General features: G+C 35.8%; 1 protein-coding gene across 1 annotated transcript in view; it reads left to right on the forward strand.

Annotated features, from left to right (window-relative positions):
- The window catches only part of sfxn5a (sideroflexin 5a), an 87,554-nt gene that overhangs the window by 49,245 nt on the left and 15,459 nt on the right, over nucleotides 1-22,850 (forward strand). Inside the window, 3 exon segments of the mRNA XM_056471485.1 lie at nucleotides 5,661-5,776; nucleotides 5,852-5,937; nucleotides 12,492-12,609. Of these exon segments, the coding sequence (XP_056327460.1) occupies nucleotides 5,661-5,776; nucleotides 5,852-5,937; nucleotides 12,492-12,609 (320 nt within the window).

The raw sequence follows: 22,850 nt of genomic DNA on the forward strand, positions 1-22,850 counted from the left end.
TAAAACATATGCTGGTAAGTTGGCGGTTCATTCCTCTGTGGCAACCCGAGATTAATAAAGGGACTAAGCCAAAACGAAAATGAATGAATGAAATGAATGAATGAAAAGTTACAAATTATCAAATAACACAAAAGTACTGGGTTAACAGTTTATAGTTCACATATAAACACTGATGTTTATAGTAAACGCTCAAAATAAAAGTTGTAGCAATTACATGGTTTAACCAATAAGTGGCGACAACTAGTTATCAAAAATGTGTCACTGAATAATTCTTTCAAAACATGTCAGAGTATTTCAACATATTACATTTTAAAGCAAATTATAGTCAATCACAATCACACAGTCAATCACAGGTTGACTTATTTTACTCTGCTGTTCTCAAATGCTCTAAAAAAGTTCATGCAGGTAGAGGTCAATATTTGTATTAAAGGGCAACTATGGTGAAAAATCTACTTTTAAAGCTGTTTGGACAGACATGTGTGTAGATGTAGTGTATAGACAGTCATATTGGGGTGATATAAACTCACCCAGTCCTTTTTTTTTTCAAATTTAACAACATAAAAACGGTGGACCAATTGGAGCGGTATTCAGATCGACCGCAACTTTAAGAGTGCGGTCCCCCCGCCCACCGAATTGATTGACAGCTGTGTGTATTAACATGTCCTAGTAGTCACGTGTATAATCATATCAACAAGACCAGACGTGCGCAAAGCAACCGGGAATAAAAGGTCTGTTCAGTTCGATCATCAATCATCATCAAATTAGATTTAGATTAGATTAGATTCAACTTTATTGTCATTACTCATGTACAAGTACAAGGCAACGAAATGCAGTTTCGGTCTAACCAGCAGTGCAATAGCAGCAAATGCAGGATACAGGTATAAGTTATAAAGCGCAGTTATAGAAAAACTATAGTAATATTTACAGATGGATGAACTATGACCATTATATACAGGTTGTATTAGCTATGAACAGATTTACAATAAATGAATATATGTACAGGATGCTATTAATAATCAGGAGTGGCAGATAGATAAACATAATCACAAATGTCCATGTACAGTGGGTATGTACAGTTCAGATAAGTGAATCAGTGCAATGTAGTGCAATGAATATGTGCAATCTTTAAATGTGCAAATGTTAAATAGTGCAGTGATTGTAAGGAGTATAAGTTAGAGGAGTGTGGGGATGTATTGGGGGGGGCAAAAGAGTCAGTGAGGGGCAGAGTTCAAAAGGAAGACAGCTCTGGGGAAAAAGCTGTTCCTCAGTCTGCTGGTTTTTGTCCGGGGGAGCCTGAGGCGCCTGCCGGAAGGCAGGAGAGAAAACAGTCTGTGAGCAGGGTGAGAGGTGTCCTTAAGAATACTGCGTGCTCTGCGCAAACAGTGTTTCTTCTGGATGTCCTCAATGGCTGGCAGTGTAGTCCCTGTGATGCGTTGGGCAGTTTTCACCACCCGCTGCAGTGCCTTACGCTCAGCAACAGAGCAGCTTCCATACCAGACTGTGACGCAGTTGGTCAGGATGCTTTCTATTGTGCAGCGGTAGAAGTTCACCAAGACGGCTGATGAAAGAGTAAGTTTTACAAGTTTAAAATGTTTTAAAACAGTGCATGTGAGTAATGAATTACAGCGATTTAGCTTAGCTTTACTTCATCAGCACTGCCGCGTGTCAGAACAATTATAAAGGAAGACGCTTCAATCCCTGTTTGTGGACGTTAAATCAGGTTTATTTTGTACATTAACATAACAGATATTCATACAGCAGTGAGGATTAACCTGTATCCTGTCACATAAGCATGCAAACAGAGTGCGAAGCTAAATGCGCTCTCTCTCTCTCTCTCTCTCTCTCTCTCTCTCTCTGTGTGTGTGTGCGTGTGCGTGTCCTCGCTGTTTGTGCGCGTAAACTTTGTAACGACTTTGTGTGTGACTCATGGTTGCAACTAAAAAAACTGCATCAAATACTGATTGTTAAAGTACTTACTTTAGTATTTCTCACAAACGCGACATGAGATCTGCTTCCTGAGGCAGCCGAGGGTGGCGACTGAGGCATGTTGCTGACAGGCACGTGGGAACGGTGGGCGGGGAGGACTAGCCTTAAAGACCCAGTACAAAAAAACAGCAGCCAAGTTTTACCGGTTATAATACAGACACTTCAGACAGCTATAACAAATACTCTGGAGGTTGTTTTGAGCTCAAACTTTACAGACACATTCTGAGGACACAAAAGACTTATGTTAAATCTGAAAAAAGGGGTAACCTAGGTGCCCTTTAAGTTATATAATGTTTTGCCCCATATAGCAAAGAAGTTTCTTTCTTTCTTTCCTTTTTTGCACTTTCGGAGTGCAAACATACAACATAACACATATGGTAAACACAGAACACAAGAACAGCAAGAGAGCATAAACTGAAATAACAGGAATGGTATAAACAGCTACAGTTGAAGTCAGAATTATTAACCCCCCTGAATTATTAGCCCCCCTGTTTATTTTTTTCCCCATTTTCTTTTTAACAGAGAGAAGATTTTGTTTCAACACATTTCTTAACACAATATTAATAACTAATTTTTAATAACTGATTTATTTTATCTTTGCCATGATGATCGTACATAATATTTTACTAGATATTTTTCAAGACACTTCTATACATCTTAAAGTGACATTTAAAGGCTTAACTAGAATTATTAGGTTAACTAGACAGGTTAGGGTAATTAGTCAAGTTGTTGAATAACGATGGTTTGTTCTGTAGACAATCTGAAAAATATATAGCTTAAAGGGGCTAATAATTTTGACCTCAAAATGGTTTAAAAAAAATTAAAAACTGCTTTTATTCTTGCCAAAATTAAACAAATAAGACTTTCTCCAGAAGAAAAAATATTATCAGACATACAGTGAAAATTCCCTTGCTCTGTTAAACTTAATTTGGGAAATATTTAAAAAAGAAAAATAATTTCAAAGAGGGTTTAATAATTCTGATTTCAACTGTATGACAATCAGAATATTATTGGTAGTTTTTAAATAGTATTTAGCATTCATAGTCATAATAAAAATAATATACATAATACTAGAGTTGGTGATGGTAACAGTGATGTCAGTAATAATGAAGATAATGGTGTAATAACCATAGTAATAAAAAAATTGATATCAAGCATTATATCGAAACCCTAAAAGACATTCTAAATAAAAAAAAACCTATAAGGATGTATGCAATTTTAGAAATCATTTTCTTTTTTTTTATTTTACGTTTTTTGCATAAAGAATCACGGTAATGCTATTCTATAATTTTGGAAATGTGTATTTTTCCACACATTTTGTGTGATATCTATGGTTTGTCTTAGAAGTTCATGATTTATTTAATTATTCTGTTTGTGTGTGCGCCGTTGTAGTTCCTTTGTATGCTTTTATATGTTTGTAATTGTAATTTAGCGCTTGGCTGATTTGTAGTAGTTTTTTTAGCTTTCTTTATCATTTATGCATGCTTTAGATAAGCCCTTTGGGTTTCTGCCTCTCTGCACAATAGGACTTGTACTACACTGTAAAAAATATATCTTTTTAACTTGCATCAGTTAAGCTGACTAAACATCAAGTTAAAATTTGTTAACTTAAAATTTGTAAAACTTAAAAAACATTAAATTAAAGTAACGTAAAAACATAAGTTGCTATAACTTTGTCATTTTATACATCGTAGAGCCGCACGATATTGGGAAAATTGACATTGCAACATTTTCTTGTCTGCAAATCATATTGCGATATGAAACCTTTTTTTTTACCCGACGGCTTAAGTACTTTGAATAATTCATTATTTTACAATGATTGCAGTGATTTTTGTGGTATATTGCATAATCTGTCGAAAAAATTATACAAAAGAGAGAAAAAAGTGCTTCATGTTTTAATGAGAAGTCTTAGTAGTCAGATACATATATTTAATAATCAAATGTAAAATAACACTTTACAGTCTTCACTATAAACACTCAGTTTTTTTGCTGCTTCAAGCTGCTTTTTTTAAATGAGCTGAATCAACACAATTCTTGAGTTTTTTGGGACAACTTAATTGTTTTATGTTCAATCCACTTATATTGGTAAAAGCAATTAAGTTCACTTAAACGATTTGTGTTGAATCAACATAAAGGACTTGTGTGGAACCCAGCATTTTTTTCAGTGAATTAAATGAAATTAATTCTTGTTAAAGCTACAAATGCTATCTTTTCTTGCACGTGAATGATATAAACTCAAATATGTTTACTTAGCAACAGAAAAATGTGTCCACTATGGGTAAATTTTGCAATTAAGCTACAAATGGCATCCATTTCAAATAGTGGTGCCTTGCCACCTTTAGGGCTCTATTTTAACGATCTAGGTGCAAAGTCTAAAGTACATGGCGCAAAAGCATTAATGGTGTGTCTGAATCCATTTTTGCTATTTTAAGGACAGAAAAATACAGGTTGCACCCCGGCTCATGGTCTAACAGGGTTGTGCTTATTCTCTTAATGAGTCATGGGTGTATCAAACCATTCAGAGTCTCATCCCTTTAGGAGTCAGTTGCGTTACACCATGGCGCATTTGCTATTTACATGGCTGACTTTGTAAGTGGAAAAACTAAATGCTTTACTAGCGAGAAATAAGACCATCTGCAGTGCGAGGATAAAGAATGATCCTCCTCCATTCCGGTTCTTTACTTTCTCTTTCTCTCTTTTGTGGATAAGGGAAATGGTGTTGTACGCTCAGACATCCATCAGCCTACATAATTAATTCCGTTTGTTAAACGCAAAGATTTGTTTCAAAATTATTTTTAAATTCAGTTCTAATTTCCAGCAAACAAGTAAATTAAATAAAAGCATGGTCAAAAAAACTGAGTTATATCCAAACACACGTCCTGTTCTTATGCCCCATGTGGTCCAAAACCTGATAGGTGAACAAATCTAAGCTTGTTTTTATTAAAACAAATATAAATATTCATATAAATAAATACATTTTAATAAATAATAATAATAATTATAATAACATTATACAAAAGCAAGTTGTCGTGAATTAAACTGACAAAAAAAAACCTAGAGATGAAGAAGGCGGCAGTGGTTTTTAGATTTATGTAGAAAATAATAATTTTTGTAACATTTTAATCCTTTAATTCTTTTTCATATGTAAAGATATTTGTCTATTGCTCTACATCCTGCATGTTTTAAGCAATGTGTAAGCAAGGTGCACAACTGACTGGCTCTGCGCTGGACTTTAGACCTTCAGCTGATCTATTTCACAGTCTATTTTAGTTCCTCAAAATAGCAACGCACCAAAGATGCATCTTAACACAACTTTTTCTAGACCGGAACACCCATGAGTCCACAAAGTGGCGCAAATGGATTAGCTATTTAAACAATTAGGGTTGTGCTGGTCTGAAAATAGCAAAAACACGCTAAACACATCTTGTGCCTTATTGCGCCGGGTGTATGATAGGGCCCTTAACCTCGATTTGCATTGCACCCCTTGTGCTGTGAATATTGTGGATGTGCACATTGTGATGTTGATGCTGAAAGGATATATTGAGCAGCCCTAACTTTAACTTATACATTTCCATAGTATTTGATTTATTTTTATTCTTATGCAATTAAAAATAACCTCTTAAACAGTATTAACAGTATAAACTGTTTCTAACTGCAGTTTTACCTTAATTTAGCAAGTGCCAACGTGTGTAATGTTCTGCTGATGCGCCACACTGAGCTGTCAAAGGGCATCAGTGTACTGGATGACAAAGGCAATGTGGTAGGCACCTCAAAACTGGCCGCTCGACATGTGAGTATGCATCGGTAAGCTTTTATTATGAAATCCTATTGTGTGTTGTGATCTGATAAATATATTTTTGTTCAGGCTTTGATGGAGACGTCCCTGACCCGTGTGGTGCTGCCCATGCCTGTTCTCCTCCTGCCGCCGTTAGTGATGTCACTGCTGGAGAGGTCAGAGCAATGAATTGTGAATTTGACATTTCAGATTTGAGTTATTTTTCGCAGCGCAGTCACACAGTTTACCTCAGAATTCGCACACCCATACGTGCCATATGTCAGAGTATATTTGTATTTCACAGCTTGTGCATGTGTTTAAAGGAATAGAATGCTGAAAAATGAAAATTCCGTCATCATTTGCATATCCTCATTTCAGTGCCATTTTTGTGAAGTTTTCTAAAGCTGCATACACTCAAAAATGATTTTTGCTGCAAACTACCTATTTTAAATGAGTTTGAACAACACCATTCTTAATTTTTTTTGGGGGGGACAACTTAATTGTTTTATGTTTAGTCCACTTAAATTTTTAAAAACAATTAAGTTAATTTATGTTGGGACAACATGATGCAATTGTGCAGAACCTCCAATTTTTCAGTTTATCTCACTGTAAATAAAATACTGGGTTCGACACAATTTGTAATTGCGCAACATGAAGGAATTAGGTTAACTTATTAGTTTTTACAAATTTAAGTGGATTGAACATAAAACAATTATGTTGTCCCCCCAAAAACTCAAGAATTGTGTTGTTTCAGCTCATTTTAAATAAGTAGCTTGAACAGAGAGCAAACATATTTTTTGAGTGCTTTTTTTTTCATTTGTGCTATTTTAATATGTTTGTATTTAAATGTGGCACATAATGATTGGTTATAATATACTTGATTATGAGATTGATAATTTCACACATTTCTAAAAAGGTGAGTTTATTTGATCTTTTAATCAAAACATTAAATTCAGTGTTTTTTTTTTACAGTTAATACTTTCAAATCCTCTCAACTCTAAATATACTGAATATTTGGGCTCAGTATAATTCATTCTCGATATAAGTGTGTGTGTGTGTGTGTGTGTGTGTGTGTGTGTGTGTGTGTGTGTGTGTGTGTGTGTGTGTGTGTGCGTGTGCGTGTGTGTGTGTGTATATATATATGAGAAAGAGACTGTGTGTGTGTGAGTAGCAGTGAATGGTGAGTGGTGCTCTGCTATGTTGCCTGTCAGCTCACCCTCACTGGCTCTCAATGGAGCAGGAACAGAGGCTGCAGGAGGGTCAGTGCTGTGAGGAGAAGGGGATCCTTGATTAATGACATCGCTGAGAGGAGTGTGTGTGATCGATGTGTGCTGTTCAAACCTTTCACCCGTCGCTCTCACTGCTTCCCAAAAACCAGAAGCAGCTGCTTTACCCCACAGTCAGTTGCTTGTCACTGAAGATCAGAAGATTTCAAATCAGAGTATTTCAGTTTCTCTATACCAAAGTTTTCAATGCACAATGTGCATCAAATGAAGGTCAACTGTGGACATAACCAATTAATTAATTGCTGAAAAGGTCGTTTGTTTTTGCATATTAGAAAAAAATGTATACAATATGAAATCTTAATTTCCTTTAAAGGGCACCTATGGTGAAAAATCTACCATCAAGCTGTTTGGACAGAAATGCGTGTAAGTATAGTGTATAAACTGTCATATTGGGGTGAAATAAACACACCCAGTACTTTTTTTTCTCAAATTTAACAACATAAAAACGGTGGACCAATTGGAGCAGTTTTCAGATCGACCGCAACTTTACGTAGGAGTGCTGTCCCCCTGCCCACTAATACTGATTGACAGCTGCGCGCATTAATATGTCCGGTAGTCACGTGTATAATCATATCATCAAGAGAGTATGAGCGCAAAGCAGCCGGGAATAAAAGATGTGTTCAGTTCGCTAGGATCATCAATCATCATCAAATGTGATCAAGAGAAATATTCACAAGTTTAAAATGTTTTAAAACAGAGCATGTGTGTAATGAATTACAGCGATTCACTTTAGATGCACTTAATCAGCACTGCCGCGTGTCAGAACAATTATAAAGGAAGTCGCTTCAATCGCGGTTTGTGGACGTTAAATCAGGTTTATTTTGTACATTAATATAAGAGATATCCATACAGCAGTGGATATTGCCAGTATCATGACACATATGCGTGCAAAACGAGTGCAAAGCTTAACCGCTGTCTCTCGCTCTCTCTCTCTCTCTCTCTCTCTCTCTGTGTGTGTGTGTGTGTGTGTCTGCGTGTCTGAGCTATGTGTGTGTATGTATGTCTGCGCTATGTGTTTGTGTCCTTGCTGTGTGTGTGCGTGAACTTTGTAATGACATTGTGTGTGACTCATTGTTGCAACTCCACAAAAAAATGCATCAAATACTTATAAAGTTCTTAAATAAGTTCTTACTGTAGTATTTCTCACACACGTTACGATCTGCTTCCTGAGGCAGCCGAGGGCGGCGATTGCTGACAGGCACATGAGAACGGTGGGCGGGGAGGACTAGCCTTAAAGGGCCAGTACAAAAAAACAGCAAAACCTTTTTTCCAGCTATAATACAGACACTTCAAACAGCTATAATAAATAATCTGATGGGTGTTTTGAGCTGAAACTTTACAGACACATTCCGGGGACACAAAAGACTTATATTAAATATGAAAAAATGGGTAACCTATGTGCCCTTTAATACAGATAATTTTAAAAATAAATTATCTTATTTAAGATATTTTAAAAATATTTAGAATTTTGTTGTGGGTGTCACAGTGGCGCAGTGGGTAGCACAATCGCCTCACAGCAAGAAGGTTGCTGGTTCAAGCCTCGGCTTGGTTAGTTGGCACTTTTTTGTGGAGTTTGCATGTTCTCCCCATGTTTGCATGGGTTTCCTTCGGGTACTCCGGTTTCCGAGACAAGTCCAAAGATATGCGCTATAGATGAATTGGGAAGGCTAAATTGTCTGTAATGTATGTGTGGGAACGAGTGTGTATGGATATTTCCCAGTGATGGGTTGCAGCTGGAAAGGCATCCGTTGTGTAAAACATATGCTAGATAAGTTGGCGGTTTTTTCTGCTGTGGTGACCCCAGATTAATAAATGGACTAAGCTGAAAAGTAAATGTAAAGAAGTGTTTTGAAAAATATCTAGTAAAATATTATTTACTGTCGTCATTGCAAAGATCAAATAAATCAGTTATTAGAAATGAGTTATTGAAACTGTTATGTGTAGAAATGTGTTGAAAAAAATCTTCTTTCCGTTAAACAGCAATAAGGGGGGGGGTGGGGGGTGGAATAAACAGAGGGCCTAATAATTCTGACTTCAACAGTATATATATATATTAGGTTTTAAAACTGTGGTACGTGGTACGGTACGTTCCTCCTAGTGGTACGCAGAGGAATCGCTGAATAATGAAAGAAAAAATTAACACTTAATCCTTTGATGCGTACGATAACATTGATGAGATCAGCATTAGCTGTTCCCTGAAGCGTATGATCACAGCGCTGTGCTTAGAATGTTTACTTAAGTTTAAGAATTGATTTCGAAGCGGTGATTTGACTGATGTGAAAAGTGGCCAATCACAGTCGACCTTGTATAGTTTTGCGTGAAACGTAAGGGCGGGACAAAGGCCTCTCTGTGTTGCAGTGACAGAAAAAAACAAATGTTTTATTGGAATAATGCTTCTTGGATGTTTTCACCATAGAGATGTCTATGTTATTAGCAAGAGTAATTAAACCGTGAACATATTTCCTGCCATTTCGACGATCTACCATCTACATCCACGTTTCGCTCTCTTCTCTTCGAAAGCGAGTTTACTCGCCTCTGACCTGTCACTGTTCTAAATACAGTCTGAATGTCGGCGCGGGAATGCAAGTATTGCGCAATTACTCATTTATGCAAATGTCGCGAGTGCTTTATTTTAATATGAGAGCGCAGTCATGTATGGTAATCGCAAAAACAGATATGCGAGCTCCTAAATAGGCTTTTTCAAATGAACTGCAACTTCTCTTATCATCGCGTGTGTGCTCAGACTGTATACTATCTCTGCGCTATTAAACTAGACATTATTTATATTTGCACCTTGACTAAATTTTGTCAAAAACTTTCAAGTATTTAGAATTAGATTGATGCATGATTAATGACAATGCTAACGGACATCTTATTTGGCTGTATCGTGAAGTGAAACCTACTTTTAGCAAAGGTGGAACTTTTTTTTATTTCTTTACGACAAAAGTATGCTGGAAATGTTTCTGTTGAAGTATTTGTGTGATTTATACATAATAGATGCATTCTGATCTGTCTTAAAGCATCACTAAATTGTACAGGCATTACAAAGCAATCTGTTAATATAAACAACAACAATAAGGCTCTTAAAAAACTGCTTTGATAAATGTAATGTTGTCATATTTAAAATACCTCAAGTAAAACGAAGTCACTTGTTTTATTATTTTATTACTGACGGTGTACTTGTCTTTTTTGTAAAATTATTTTACTTCAAGATCAAGTGTAAAATAAAATTTCCATGTGATGTACAGCTATTTAAGAAACAAATTTGCCATATTGTAAAGAAAAATTGTGTAAAATATGTAAATAAAAGGCTAAATTTAAATCTTTTCATCATATACTTTAATTACACCTTTCAAAGCTTGAAATTATTGTTTAAAAATGAACAAAAAGTGTTTCTATGGCCTTATAAAGTATGTGGTAGTTTTGGCAGTGCTATTGAAACAGATTAATTGTCATGAAAGGAAAAATCGACCATACTTCCTTTGTTAGTGCAAATTCCTATACATGTAGCTTTGGGATTTAAGCAATTAAAACATTCAAACAGGTTTACACTTAAAAAAGTGATTTCATAATGAAAATTAGATTTTTTATTTTCAAAAAAAAAAACTGACTAGTGCTTTTTAAAAGAATACTTTGTACTTTTACCTAATATTAGTTTTATTTACAAAAATTTGTATTATTTTAGCAGGGTAATACTTGAGTACAAAAAAACATTTCACAAGCACATTTAGTGCAGGTTTATTATATTATTATTATATGATTAATAAATATTATTATTATTATGAATGGTTTATATTTGTATAAATTCCTATGCATTGTTTTTATGGGTTGCTGATAATGCATTTCAGGTGTTCAATACATTGCGTGTCAGTCTTGAAAATAAAAATAGGTGCTGGAAAAGGTGCTTAAAAGTCCTTGATTTTCATTAGGCTGTGCCTGTATGAACCCTGTCATATGTACCTGCAACATATATTTCAAAATTTGTCAGAAAGTGTAAATATATATAAAAATATATGAATATGACATATAGCCTACATTTATGAGGTTCAAGCAACATTTCCAGTTTTTGATGAATAGACTACTAGGTTAATACTTTAGATTTATGTACAGCAGTTTTCGTTTTACTTTTTAAGAACAGTGCCATTTTAATGAATTTTTAAAAGTACATTTTAATTTAAACTTTTTTATTTATTTTTTTTTTCTTTTCTTTTTTACCTGCAAGCACAGTTAATGTTCAAACTATTTATAATGTTTAAAGTGGCTGACAATAATACATCTTCCTAATAATGGGAATTAATCTGCCTCATTTTTGAATTGTGCACAGCTGTAGCTGCTGAATTAGGCCTACAACGCTACTATATTTCAATACTGGTCATTATGATGGTACTTGGAGAGACAACTTTTTTTTTGAGGTGGTACTTGGTGAAAAAAGTTTGAGAACCACTGTACTAAACTAATGAATTAATTTTCTTCCTTCAGATCCAGATATTTCTCCAGACTTAATTGCTAATAAATCATAGTCATTTATATCAGTTCAAGATTTTAACTATTTCTTTGTTTACAAATAAATGCGTTAAATCAGTTAACGCACCTATTTTTTACAATTAAAATGTATTTGCCACCTAGTGCCTAAAGTACAGAATTCTTCCATAATATCGCTGTTAAATGTGATCCTTAGTAAATTGTATGACATTACATCAGCCCTAAGTAAAAGAAAAATGGTGTAGAAACAATTTTCACTCAGAAACTGCAAGTAAATGTCACAATCACTTGCAAAGAAAAGTAACACTTTGAAATAAGGTAAAATATTAAAGCAGAAAAACTAATAAAACATCCTCTGTATTTGTGCTACTTAAAACTTTAAGGAAAAAAAAAAGAATTCATCTTTGCTGACTGGATGTCAAACAAGTGCATTATTTCCTGTACTAAGGTGTATCACTTGAGTTCATCTTTAACTTTTCCTCATCGAGAGTGACGGATGAGTGCGCTGAACGGTTGACGGACACCATAAAAGCTCTTTAACATACTTTGATCCCTTCTCTCTGTTCCTTTTCTCTCCCCCAAACATACACACAAGTACCAGAGAGAGAGAGAGAGAGAGAGAGAGAGAGAGAGAGAGAGAGAGAGAGTTTCTGCTGGCCAATTAAAGCTCATCATGCGTATGTGTTGATGAAGTCATCATTAAGCAGTCGCCGGCTTCATTAAAGCAGGACGACTCATGAGGACTCCTGCAGTGCATGATATCCCACAACCCTCCCCCCCCCCCCCCCCCCCCCCCCCCCCCCCCAAACACACACAGACACACACACACACGCGCATGCAGCTAGGGGGAGGGTCAACCACACACACCACTACCTCCACATTCAACGAGTTCATCTACCGAAACTCTATGTTTTTTTTTCATCTGCCAATTACCTATGCGTGTGTGTTTTTGTGTGCGTCAGGCTTCCTCTCCTGCAGAAGCGTCCTCGTCTCACACTGCCGGTTCACAGCATGGTGTGTGTCTGTGCGTTCGGCCTGGCGCTGCCTGTTGCCATCAGCCTGTTCCCCCAAAACAGTCAGGTGAGCACTCGCGCGCACGCTCACACTTTTCCCTCCGTCCCTTCTCTCTTTGTCTGCCATGGAGCCGGTTATGGTTTAAAATGGTGTTTATTAAGCTGTTCATCCATATGGTTACTGAACCGCAGACATATGTGCTGCCAACTACTTCTCTTGGTTCTCCCAGCCCTCCCCTCCTCCTCTCCTCTCACTCTCTCGCTCCCTCTTTACACTTTTCCGAGGGTTCCAGACGAACGCTCCCAAAAAACTCCACTCCTGTCCCTCCTCCACCCCCTCCCCATCCCTTTTCACACCCCACAGGATGTCTGTTTCAGATTCTGCCTCACACACTCACACACTCGTCGCCATCTGTTTCTGAGCAAAATATTGCGAGTTTTGGCCCCGGTTTGGATACTTACCAGTGCTCGCTGCTTCGTTTTAGCTTCTTATGATGGCTGAAGTGTCAGTTTTGACTGTGAAAAAGTGCTGGAGGCAGGAGAGAAACGCTTTTGATTCTCATCTGATGAAACATTTTAAACGTCTTTAATGACTTAATGATGGCTGTGAATGGTTAGCTCGGTGTGGCCTAAAAAAAAAAAAACCTGAATCTTAATGTTGTATAAAAATAAAAACACAGCGTAATCAAAATGTTGCAGATGATGTGTTTTTTTTGGGATGGTTATCATGCTAGTAGGAGATTAGTTATATTTAACACCCAAAGACTATATATCTGTCATCTGTCAATCCCATTAGATGTTTATTCATCTTTGGGACACAGCTGAAGATACTATACAGTGCATCTGAAAAGTATTCATAGCGCTTCACTTTTCCCACATTTTTTTATGTTACAGCCTTTTTCCAAAAGTTCTTTTTAAAATTCATTTATTTCCTCAAAATTCTACACACACTACACCATAATGACAATGTGAGAAAATATTTTGGGAAATTGATTTATTAAAAAGAAAAAAACCTGAACAATCACATGTACATAAGTATCCACAGCCTTTGCTCAATACTTTGTTGATGCATCTTTGGCAGCAATCACAGCCTGAAGTCTTTTTGAATATGATGCCACAAGCTTGGCACACCTGCTCTTTGCTGTACCTCTCAAGCTCTATCAGGTTGGATGGGAAGTGACTGTGTACAGCTATTTTCAAATCTCTCCATAGATGTTCAATAGGATTTAGGTCTGAGCTCTGGCTGGGCCACTCAAGGACATTCACAGAGTTGTTGTGAAGCCACTCCATTGATATTTTGGCAGTGTGGTCATTGTTCTGCTGGAAGATGAACCGTCACCCCAGTCTGAGGTCAAGAGCACTCTGAAGCAGGTTTTTATTCAGGAAGTCTTTGTACATTGCTGCATTCATCTTTCCCTCTATCCTGACTCTTCCAGTTCCTGCTGCTGAAAATTATCCCCACAGCATGATGCTGCCACCACCATGCTTCACTGTAGGGATGGTATTAGCCTGGTAATGAGTCTCATCAGACCAGAGAATTTTGTCTCTTATGGTCTGAGAGTCCTTCAGATGCCTTTTGGCAAATTCCAGGCTGGGAGTGGCTTCCGTCTGGCCACTCTACCACACAGGCCTGATTGGTGGATTGCTGCACAGATGGTTGTCCTACTTTAAGGTTCTCCTCTCTCCACAGAAGAACGCTGGAGCTCAGACAGAGTGACCATCGGGTTATTAATCACCTCCCTGACTAAGGCCCTTCTACCCCGATCACTCAGCTTAGATGGCCGGCCAGCTCTGGGAAGAGTCCTCGTGGTTTCAAACATCTTCCACTTAAGGATGATGGAGGCCACTGTGCTCATTGGAAATTTCAGAGCAGCAGAAATTTTTCTGTAACCTTCCCCAGCCTTGAGTCAATCCTGTCTCTGAGGTCTACAGACAATTCCAACAAACAAACAGTCTTCATGCTTGGTTTGTGCTTTGACATGCACTGTCAACCAAGGGACCTTATATAGACGGGTGTATGTCTTTTCAAATCATGTCCAGTCAACTGAATTTACCACAGGTGAACTCCAGTTAAGCTGCTGAAACATCTCAAGAATGATCAGTGGAAACAGAATGTATACCTGATCTCACATCAGAGCTTCACGGCAAAGGCTGTGAAAACTTATGTACATGTGATTTTTCAGGGGTTTTTTTTATTTTTAATAAATTTGCAACAATTTTAAAAAAATCTTTTTTCACATTGTCATTATGGTGTATTGTGTGTAGAATTTTGAGGAAATAAATGAATTTAATCCATTTTGGAATAAGGCTGTAACAAAAAAATGTGGAAAAGGTGAAGCGCTATGAAAACTTTCCGGATGCACTGTATAATCAAATATGAGAGATTTGTTCAATCCCTAAACTCACTTTTAAATTATAAAGGTATCAAAACATAGAGTCAAACAAATCAACCTGTTTACATGCCATGTGCTCACAATAGCAACGCTGTCATGTGCTTGTTTTTTTAAGGGGAGTGTCTGCACAGCAGTGGCTGTGTTTATATGCAATCTAATAATTCATTATTGGTCTTATTGACAGTGCAGTTCCTGAAAAGTCTTCAGATAAACACCTTGATTGATCCGACTGACTCAATTTGAAAGAAATGTCTAATGATGGCTAAATTATTTCCTGTTGTTTAACTGTGAAAAGTGCTGTAGGCAGGGCAGAAGTGACAAACTTTAAAATTTTCATCTAAATTTACATTTTTTACATCCTAATTATGTAGATGCCTCAAATGGTTGTCTTGGTAATGGTGTAATAAAAAAGCTGAATTATAATGTCAGAATAAAGAAAAAAAACTTGGTATAGTCAAAACTGTCGATTAACACTGTATAGGCTATATATTGTATTTTTTTTTTAAGTAGAAGATTAGAAGGCAAAAATTATGTTTGTGTGTCCATTTACTTACCCTCAATTTATAATTATGTTATTGATTCTTTTTTGGGGCACAAATAAAGATTTTTGTGCCTCCATAAACCCTTTGACGGATACGATCGCACCAATGTGATAAACACTTCAGCACGTCATGTGATCAGCTGCTAAATTTAAATCTGCTTTCCTGCGATGGCTTGTGTTGAGCCAAAGTAAGAACATGAAGGCATAATAATTCTTAAACATAATTGGACCAAGTGCTTTATTCACATCAGATACACACTGTTTAGTTTACCCTTTTCGGTAACACTTTATAATAAGTACACACTATGAATAATCTATTTAGCATTAGCAAATAGTGTATTCATTATCTGTTAAGCATTTCAATTCTTAAACTGCTTACATGAACTGTGAGCAGTGTATAACTGCAGATACAAATACTCTATTTTTGACTTGTAAGCACTATTAAAATGTGCTTAATAATTGTTCTTTCATGCTTAGTTACTGATTAATTTTTCATGACTACAATTAAAGGTTTAGTATCAAATGAACCATACATCTTTGTAATGTTATCTAAAAAGTAAAATTACTGTAAACTTTAAACATTGCCGAATAACAGGAGTGTCAAAATATAACATAAAATTGGATAAAAAAACATAATAATTTAACAATATATTACGATGCAGCATTTGTATGAATAAGATGTAGAAATGGTAATTTGAATAGTTTAAGAATCATTTACTAACTCATTTTGAATAATCTTTAAAACCCAGCAACTTCTCTCAAATAACTTGTTTGTGAAAAAAGTGCAATACTTTAGTAATGAAAAATTAATCAGTAAAAAGTATGAAAATATAATCATTAAGCACATTACATTATAAGTCAAGAATAGAGCATAGAGTAACTGCTTGCTAACATCTGTTAATATAGAGTTAATGCTTAACAAATAAAGAATTCACTATTTGCAAATTATAAGAAATGATTCATAGTGTGTAATTATTACCCTCTTGGTAAAAAGAAAGTTGACTCAACCTAAAATTTTAAGGCAACTTCAGTACATTTTTGAGTTGACTCAACTTTCATCCCAATTATTGCACTTGATTCGATTTAAATTGAGTGAACTCAAAGTTCCTGAATTTTGTTGCCTTAATTTTAAGTTGAGTCAGCTTTTTTTGCAGTGTTCTATGCTTCTGTCAGTTGAACGGCCACTATATATTTTGGAAAAGTTGATGAATTTGAGTTGTAAATCCAGCAGCTCTTATCTCTCCACTGCAGCGCAGAATGGCAATGCAAATAATCAGTCATAGATCAAACTAGATATTAAAGTTTGAGGACAAACTTTATGGTGGCTTGAAAAGCCGAGTCTGAATTAGCATGTTACTAGCATGAATTAGCAAGTAACTAGCATGATTCTAACATAAATTAGCATGTAACTAGCATGATTCTAGCATGAATTAGCATGTTACTAGCATGTTTCTAGCATGAATTAGCATGATTCTAGCATGAATTAGCATGTTACTAGCATGTTTCTAGCATGAGTTAGCATGTTACTAGCATGTTTCTAGCATGAATTAGCATGTTACTAGCATGATTCTAGCATGAATTAGCATTTTACTAGCATGTTTCTAGCATGAATTAGCATGTTACTAGCATGTTATTAGCATGATTCTAGCATGAATTAGCATGTTTCTAGCATGAATTAGCATGTTATTAGCATGATTCTAGCATGAATTAGCATGTTACTAGCATGATTCTAGCATGAATTAGCATGTTACTAGCATGATTCTAGCATGATTCTAGCATGAATTAGCATGTTTCTAGCATGAATTAGCATGTTACTAGCATGATTCTAGCATGAATTAGCATGTTACTAGCATGATTCTAGCATGAATTAGCATGTTATTAGCATGATTCTAGCATGAATTAGCATGTTACTAGCATGATTCTAGCATGAATTAGCATGTTACTAGCATGATTCTAGCATGAATTAGCATGTTACTAGCATGATTCTAGCATGAATTAGCATGTTATTAGCATGATTCTAGCATGAATTAGCATGTTACTAGCATGATTCTAGCATGAATTAGCATGTTACTAGCATGATTCTAGCATGAATTAGCATGTTACTAGCATGATTCTAGCATGGATTAGCATGTAACTAGCATGATTCTAGCATGAATTAGCATGTTACTAGCATGTTTCTAGCATGAATTAGCATGTTATTAGCATGATTCTAGCATGAATTAGCATGTTACTAGCATGATTCTAGCATGAATTAGCATGTTACTAGCATGATTCTAGCATGGATTAGCATGTTACTAGCATGTTTCTAGCATGAATTAGCATGTTACTAGCATGTTTCTAGCATGAATTAGCATGTTACTAGCATGATTCTAGCATGAATTAGCATGTTACTAGCATGTTTCTAGCATGAATTAGCATGTTACTAGCATGATTCTAGCATGAATTAGCATGTTACTAGCATGATTCTAGCATGAATTAGCATGTTATTAGCATGATTCTAGCATGAATTAGCATGTTACTAGCATGATTCTAGCATGTTACTAGCATGTTTCTAGCATGAATTAGCATGTTATTAGCATGTTTCTAGCATGAATTAACATGTTGTTAGCATGATTCTAGCATGAATTAGCATGTTTCTAGCATGAATTAGCATGTAACTAGCATGATTCTAGCATTAATTAGCATGTAACTAGCATGTTACTAGCATGATTCTAGCATGAGTCAGCTTGTTTCTAGCATGAATTAGCATGTTACTAGCATGACTAGCATGTCACTATCGTGTTGCTAGCACCTTTCTAGCAAGATTAGCATGTCAGTAGGATGTTAAAACTGTTAGCGTGTGTTAGAATAGCTAGTCACAGTCTCTGGGACAGTTGCTAGGGTGCTGAAATTGGTTGCTAGGGAGTGGCTAGTAAGTTTAAAAGGTAATCAGTGATTGGCTGCTGGCTAGACTGAGTTGAATGAGGCCAGACTCTAGTCTGTAGGACAGTCTGATGCAGAGTTCTGAGCTCACAAATGTTGATCCAATGTTAAGTAAATGGGAGTCTTTTACAATGGAAGTCTATGGGACAGTTGCTAGGGTGCTGTAAGTGGTTGCTAGGGAGTGGCTAGTAAGTTAAAAAGTCATCAGTTATTGGCTGCTGGCTAGACTGAGTTAAATGAGTCCAGTTAGAAGTCTGTAGGACAGTCTGATGCAGAGTTATGAGCTCACAAAGTTTGACCCAATGTTAAGTCAATGGGACATTTGGGTTTTTTTCTGGGTCGTTTTTTCGGAAAACCCAAAGGTCGGATCGTTAGAAAAGATATAGCAACCCGAGTCAGACCAGTTTGAAGGTTTGACGAAAGTTTGAAGTATGTAGCTTGAAAGGCCTAGGAGGAGATACACTTAGAAATTAGTCTCAGAAGAATAAGAAGAAGAAGAAGAAGAAGAAGAAGAAGAAGAAGTTTAAGATAGATAACAGTATGCTGGCTTTTCAAGCCACCATAATAATATGATCATTGTTAAACAAAGCAGTAGATTTTCCTAGAATCAAAATATGAGCTATTTCACATTATAATTATGACTTTGTCAATATTTGCAGAAAATCAGAACAAAAAAGATGCATAAACATGCATAAACCATTGAGGCTGCAGTGTCATTTGACATATAGCCATGGAAAATGTAAGGTGATGTATTTTAAATAAAAGTAACATAAAAAAATCTCACGTAGGGAGGTAAGTGAGACCTTTTAAAACTTGCATGTAAAAGTGTCAAAAGTTCACCCAAGTTTATCTGAAACTCCTTATTAAAATGTTCATAAGGAGATAACTAAATTTATATTAGTCAATTGGTTCAAGGAACTGTGTGCATGACAAGTGCACTGATGATTGCAATGCCATTGTGTCCAGGCTATGCCACAGTGTCTACATCTAATAAATTGTATACACATACCTTAATAAGGGTGACACGGTGGCTCAGTGGTTAGCACAGTCGCCTTACAGCAAGAAGGTCGCTGGATCGCGTCCCGGCTGGGTCAGTTGACATTTCTGTGTGGAGTTTGCATGCTCTCCCCGTGTTGGCATGGGTTTCCTCCGGGTGCTTCGGTTTCCCCCAGAGTCCAAAGACATGCAATTTAGGTGAATTGAATAAACTAAATTGGCCGTAGTGTATGTGTGTAAATGAGTGTGTATGGATGTTTTCCAGTACTGGGTTGCAGCTGGAAGGGCATCTGCTGCATAAAACATGTCCTGGATAAGTTGGCGATTCATTCCACTGTGGCAACCCCTGATGAATAAAGGACAAAGCTAAAGGAAAATGAATGAATGGCTCGATCAGCCTGAAATGCTCTGGACAAACACAACAGTAGAGTTGAAAGTCTTAAATAAATGTTTGTGTTTGTCAATATTTAACCCATTTTTGGTTTGACCAAACTCAGCATTTTTAAAGTCAGATTTGATCAGTCGGATTAGTATCACACCTGAGTTTGTCAGAAAGTCATTAGCGCACTGCAGGAACCATCCAATCAGCTTTACTCTTTCCATAACATAACTGAAACACCGAAAGCTGAGCTGAGATGGAAGAACAGCTGATCGTAACTTTATACAGAAATAATCAGAGCTGTATGATTCGTCAGGCACCTATTATTTCACACAATTATTTCACACACATGCATTTTAGGAAAAGAAATGCAAGGATGCAATACTATATCAGACTGGCGCATGAGATCAAACCTTGTTGGCATTCAGCAAGCAAGCTCTCTTGAGTCTCCTTGACCAAATCAGAATGCTGTAAATATTGTTTGAGATCAATATTTTAATGTTTAATAAAAGCCTAATTTAAATCTGTTCATTTAGAAGACTGGGATTAAACTGTTAAAATACATATCGATTTAATTGATTAAACTTAATGTTTGGAATATAGTCGGACTGAGTAATTTATGACAGATTTAACTCTTTAGTAAATACTGAGTGTAAACGTCCGGTCAAACACTGCGGTCAAGCCAGCCGCGGTTCGGAAAAACAGTCAAGCCAGCCGCGATTTATATTTTGGTGCGCGCGTATTGCTATGATTACGGTAATGTCAGCAGCCACACAGAGAGCGCTCCACAGAGCACTCATTTCGCCCAGAAAAGAAATATTATAACGAAATATCAGTTTCTCCCTCTTTCTTGCCACGTATGCTTTATTAAACAATTTATTAGCTCTTTTTTGACGGTGTTGTTGTTTTAGGAAATAGGTTTCTGGGCTTTTCTGTAATTTCTTTAAGTTTATCTTTTTGCTTCAACTGATTTTATAGCAGATCAAACGGACAGAATAATTATACTATTTCTAAATACCAGGAATGCGTTTCTATTTCTCCTAGCCAACTACAGTACATTGCAAATACGGTTGAATTCAAGTTTATACAACTTGGCTAACCTCAGAAAGTGAATACGGATATAAGTAGTCCAACAAAACATTGTCTGAGTTACAAATATATGTTTATTTAATTTAAAGGAGATTTAAAAAGGTATGCTTCTTTCAGTATATGGGATATGAGGCATTATTACACTTTAGATGACTATAAAGACCTAATTTGTTATAAGTAGAATAGAACAATATGATCTGATGCAGGAAGTACTGTTTGCATACATCATATGAAACCTGTTTTACTGCAGTATTTTGGAGAAATGTACCATTAACACACTTTAAAGTGCTATAAAGAAATAAGTAGAAAAAATAAACAAAGCTTGGTTCTGCGACAGTATGTACATGCATATGTCATGTGAAAGACCTCATTTAAATGAGCAGAAGAAAACAATGGACAGGACATCCAATATTAAATGCATACCTCATAATAAACCTTCTTACTGCAGCATTTTGGTGAAATGTGCTATTAATGAGCTATAAAGTCTTTAAAGTGCTATAAAGACATTGTTTGAATTAAATAAAAGTTAAAAAAAGTTGAGTTAAATAAAAGACTTATCTGGTCTGATACTGGATGTCCCATGCTATATGCATATATACCACATAAGAATTTTTTTTACAGCACCAATTTGGAGAAATGTGCTCATTTAAAATATGTAGAAAAAAAAAAACAATGGTCAGGTCTGATACAGGACATCCCATACTAAACCTCAGATAAAGACTTGTTACTGCAGCGTTTTGGAGAAATTGGGTATTAACATTACTCAAAGTGTTATAAAGACCCCATTTACAATAAGTAGAAAAAAACAATGGTCAGTTCTTAAATAAGACAACCCATACTATATGTGTACTCCACACGAAACCTTTTTACTGCAGCATTTTGAAGAAATTGGGTATTAACATTACTCAGTGTTATGAAGACCCCATTTCCAATAAGTAGACAAAAACAATGATGTGTTCCTGTACAGAACATCCCATAAATTATGCATACTTCATATGAAGATATCTTACTTCCGGAATTTGGAGAAATGGGGCATTTACATAATATAAAGTGCTATAAAGACCCAATTTCAAATAAGTAGAAAAAAACAATAGTCAGTTATTATACAGGACATCGCATACTATATGTGTACTTCACATGAAACCTTCTTACTGCAGCGTTTTGGGGCAACGGGGTATTAACATAATATAAAGTGCTATAAAGACCCCATTTTAAATAAGTAAAAAACAATTATGGTCAGTTCTTATACAGGACATCCCATACTATATGTGTACTTGACATGAAACCTTCTTACTGCAGCGTTTTGAAGAAATTGGTTATTAATATAATTCAAAATGTCATAATGACCCCATTTTTAATAAGTAGAAAAAAACAATGGTCAGTTCTTATACAGGACATCCCATACTATATGTGTACTTCACATGAAACCTTTTTACAGCAGCATTTTGGGGAAAAAAAAGGTTATTAATAAATATCAAAATATTATAAAGACCCCATTTCAAATAAGTAGAAAAAAAACAATGGTCAGTTCTTATACAGGACATCGCATACTATATGTGTACTTCACACGAAACATTCTTACTGCAGCGTTTTGAAGAAATTGAGCATTAATATAATTCAAAATGTTATAAAGACCCCATTTCTAATAAGTAGAAAAAAATAATGGTCAGTTCTTACCCAGGACATCCCATACTATATGTGTACTTCACATGAAACATTCTTACTGCAGCGTTTTGAAGAAATTGGGTATTAATAAATATCAAAATGTTATAAAGACCCCATTTCAAATAAGTAGAAAAAAACAATGGTCAGTTCTTATACAGGACATCCCATACTATGTGTATACTTCACATTAAACCTTTTTACTGCAGCATTTTGGAGAAATTGGTTATTAATATAATTCAAACTGTTATAATGACCCAATTTCAAATAAGTAGAAAAAAACAATAGTCAGTTATTATACAGGACATACTATACTATATGTGTAC

Source organism: Danio aesculapii, chromosome 13 (genome assembly GCF_903798145.1).
Source record: "Danio aesculapii chromosome 13, fDanAes4.1, whole genome shotgun sequence".
Taxonomy (NCBI): domain Eukaryota; kingdom Metazoa; phylum Chordata; class Actinopteri; order Cypriniformes; family Danionidae; genus Danio; species Danio aesculapii.